The sequence below is a fragment of the Octopus bimaculoides genome, chromosome 23 (genome assembly GCF_001194135.2).
Source record: "Octopus bimaculoides isolate UCB-OBI-ISO-001 chromosome 23, ASM119413v2, whole genome shotgun sequence".
NCBI lineage: Eukaryota > Metazoa > Mollusca > Cephalopoda > Octopoda > Octopodidae > Octopus > Octopus bimaculoides.
In genome coordinates, this window is record NC_069003.1 from 35317043 (window position 1) to 35320119 (window position 3077).

Below are 3077 nucleotides of genomic sequence, written 5' to 3' on the forward strand. Positions count from 1 at the left end.
TGTGTGTGTGTGTGTGTGTGTGTGTGTGTGTGTGTGTGTGTGTGTGTGTGTATTCATTCATTCACACGTGTGTGTCTTTATCATTGGGACCTTCTAATTCTTACAACTGCCTTGAAATCGATTCAGTCAATCACATATACGTTGCCTTTTGACACCGAAGCTATTGTTAGAACTACATGTTGTCACTAGACATTTCAACTCGTAGAATAATTTAAAACCAAAAATTGTCACAGTTTGTTCTGGTATCTCGTTTAGTTTCCTTATTCTTGCAATGTCTAACTTAAACGAGGAATAAATTATAAACGGTCATCATAGAGTTCTCTCCCTTATTTATTCAAACTATTTTTTTTTTTCGAGATTGTTTTTATTTTGGGTTTTGGTGTGTCCTTGGGCCATGTTTAAGAATTGCTATAAAAAGTTCAGTCGATTATACATTTTTTTCGTATTTGACTACTATTTTATCAACCGCTAAAAGGCCTAGATTGTAAACTGGATACAAATGACCCATATTTTAAACTAGTTGACCTGCTAGAAATAGCAGACGAACCCTTTGTCAAAGAAAGGACATTAAATAACAGATTTTAGAAGAAAATTGAGACACATAGCTTTTAAAGAAATTAGTGATTAAGGTGAAGTAAATTGGGTCCAATTAAAACTATAGTCCTGTCTTGGCTTTTAGATAAGCGATCACTAATTTTAAAGGTATTGACACCTTATAGGGGATAATATAAAGTTGAAATAAAAGGATCAGAAATCTATTTGGATTCAGGTTTGGTACAAATGTTTAGAATGGAAGGAGAAAGTACTTCTACTGGATATTACGTAGTTAGGGTGGTCAAAGATGGACAGACACAACTAAATGTATTTTAGTATTTAGTTCTGTATCTCTAGTTTCTGAGTGTAAATCTCTCTTTACCTCTGACTTTATCTTTCATCTTTGCACTGTCTTGTTTTTTATTATAATTCCATTTATCTATATCTTGAGCAATTATAGAAATATTAAATCTACCTTACTACTTGATTCACACTTTATTTGATCACTCTCTCCTCTCTGAAGAATGAAAGTTTATGGCAATGTTGTATAAACTCTGTAATTAGAGAACCAAAACTAAATACCACAATGATTTTATTCAACACTTCAGCAAATCTGCTAATCTTGGGTCCTATTTGTCTTGGTCTTCCTCCTCCAGATATCATTTGATATTATCATCATCCATGCAAATGTAAATCATTTGTTCTCATCCAATATCACAATTCGCTAGAATATTGCCTACATGAATAACAAAATCTAATCAATCATGACTTTGCATCAAATAGGCTCCAGCAGTGCTTCCTTCTGAGCCTATCAACCAGTATAAATTCAGTATGTTGTGACTACTAGACAGAAAGCTCTGGGATGCAGCAGCAGAGAGAGCATTGACAGATACTGTGCTTACCTGACTTTTTTTCCCCTGTATATCAGGCTTATTCAGAATTCTTGGTCTTGTTCCTAGGCAAAAATAAGAAATGGTTTTCATAGAAGTAATTTCTTTAATTTCAGAACCAGTTGCTTTTGCATTCACACAGAAGAACATGAGAAACGCAGATGATTCACCTGAACAAGTGAGTTAAACACAAATACTTACGGTTAAGTAATAAGGTGAATAGAAACAAAGTCACACCCTGAGGTTTTTACTAATTAATCATATGTGTGTGTGTGTATGTTCTTCAGTGTGTTTCAGTCCTCCAAGTTATGATTTATAAAGTTTTGTGTATAAAATGTTCATAAGTGAAATCCAGAGTCAAACCTTGTACAATCTATCTATCTATCTATCTATCTATATATATATATATATATATATATATATATATATATATATATATATATATATATGTACAACAACTGCAATATTCTTGATATTTGGAATATAATGATGAGATTTGGTCTAAAAAATTTTAAATGAATAGATTATTAGACAGGTGATGAGGTGGAGGAAGAAGTTAATAACAGTGGCAGCATTGGTAATAATGAAGAAAATGAAGAAATTGTTCATGGTGGTGGTGACTGTTACATCTAAATTTCTTTTTCTTTTGTCAGGAAAAACCAGACACTTTGGATCATGGCCAGCCTTACAATTTATACACAGAAATACATTTACTTGAAGATCACAAAGATATTGTCCGCAAACTTCTGCGACTTGACAACAGAAGGTTTGCTCCATTTTTATTTCCTCTTTCAACATGCACATGCGCATACACACACACACATGCACAATGCACACAGACACATACTCCTCTCTTTCTAACACACACACACACACATACATATAGACTCCTGCTCAGTATTTCTGACCAATAATCATAAGCAACAACAAATCTGTTTTAAAACAACCGAAACGATTCTCTTGCAACCCAGCAACAAGAAAATACTTTTTTTTCTAACAAAACCATTTTATATCTCTTCAGGTTTGCTTCAGCTGCAGATGATGCTACCATCATCATTTGGGATGTTGAGGTAAGAATTTTGTGAAATTTTGTGTCAAAATTGCTCATCATTAACCTCAGTTCCCCCTCCTCCTCCTCCTCCTCTTCATTGTTGTAATCTAATGTCCTCCTTCCATGCTGTTATTGGTTGGCTAATTGGACGGTTTGACAAGCAGCAGTGAACCAGAGGCCTGTGCCGAGCTGCAGTGTCTGCTTTCTCATGGTTTCTATGGCTCGATGCCCTTCCTAGTGCCAACCGACTTATGATGAGTGCTGGGTGCATTTTACATAGCACTGGGAGCAGTGATGTCACCAAGCAACTCACAAGACAAGGAGATAGCTATGGTCAGGGGATGAGGAGTTAAAGTATGACAGAGAGACAGAAACAGGTGCCTTGCTGTAGAGGAGATACATGGCTACCCCAGTTGGAAGAGAGAAAAGGGTGGTGAAGATGTGTCAGGGTGCACCCTTGTGTTGCAGGAAGGTGAATAAAAGGGAAGTGGTCCAGAGGAATGGACAGGGTGAAGTGGGTGGGTAAGTCAGTTTGTGAAAGTGTCAAAGGACAGAGTGACAGATGTCAGGGAGACAAATGCAGTGAATGGTGAACCTTTTAT

At 35.9% G+C, this 3077-nt stretch overlaps 1 protein-coding gene across 1 annotated transcript in view; it reads left to right on the top strand.

Moving 5' to 3' along the window:
- The window catches only part of LOC106878302 (WD repeat-containing protein 41), an 11328-nt gene that overhangs the window by 1044 nt on the left and 7207 nt on the right, over positions 1-3077 (top strand). The window contains exons 2-4 of the mRNA XM_052975964.1: positions 1541-1602; positions 2078-2190; positions 2446-2494. Of these exons, the coding sequence (XP_052831924.1) occupies positions 1573-1602; positions 2078-2190; positions 2446-2494 (192 nt within the window). The 5' untranslated portion in view covers positions 1541-1572. The remainder of the gene's footprint in view (positions 1-1540; positions 1603-2077; positions 2191-2445; positions 2495-3077) is intronic.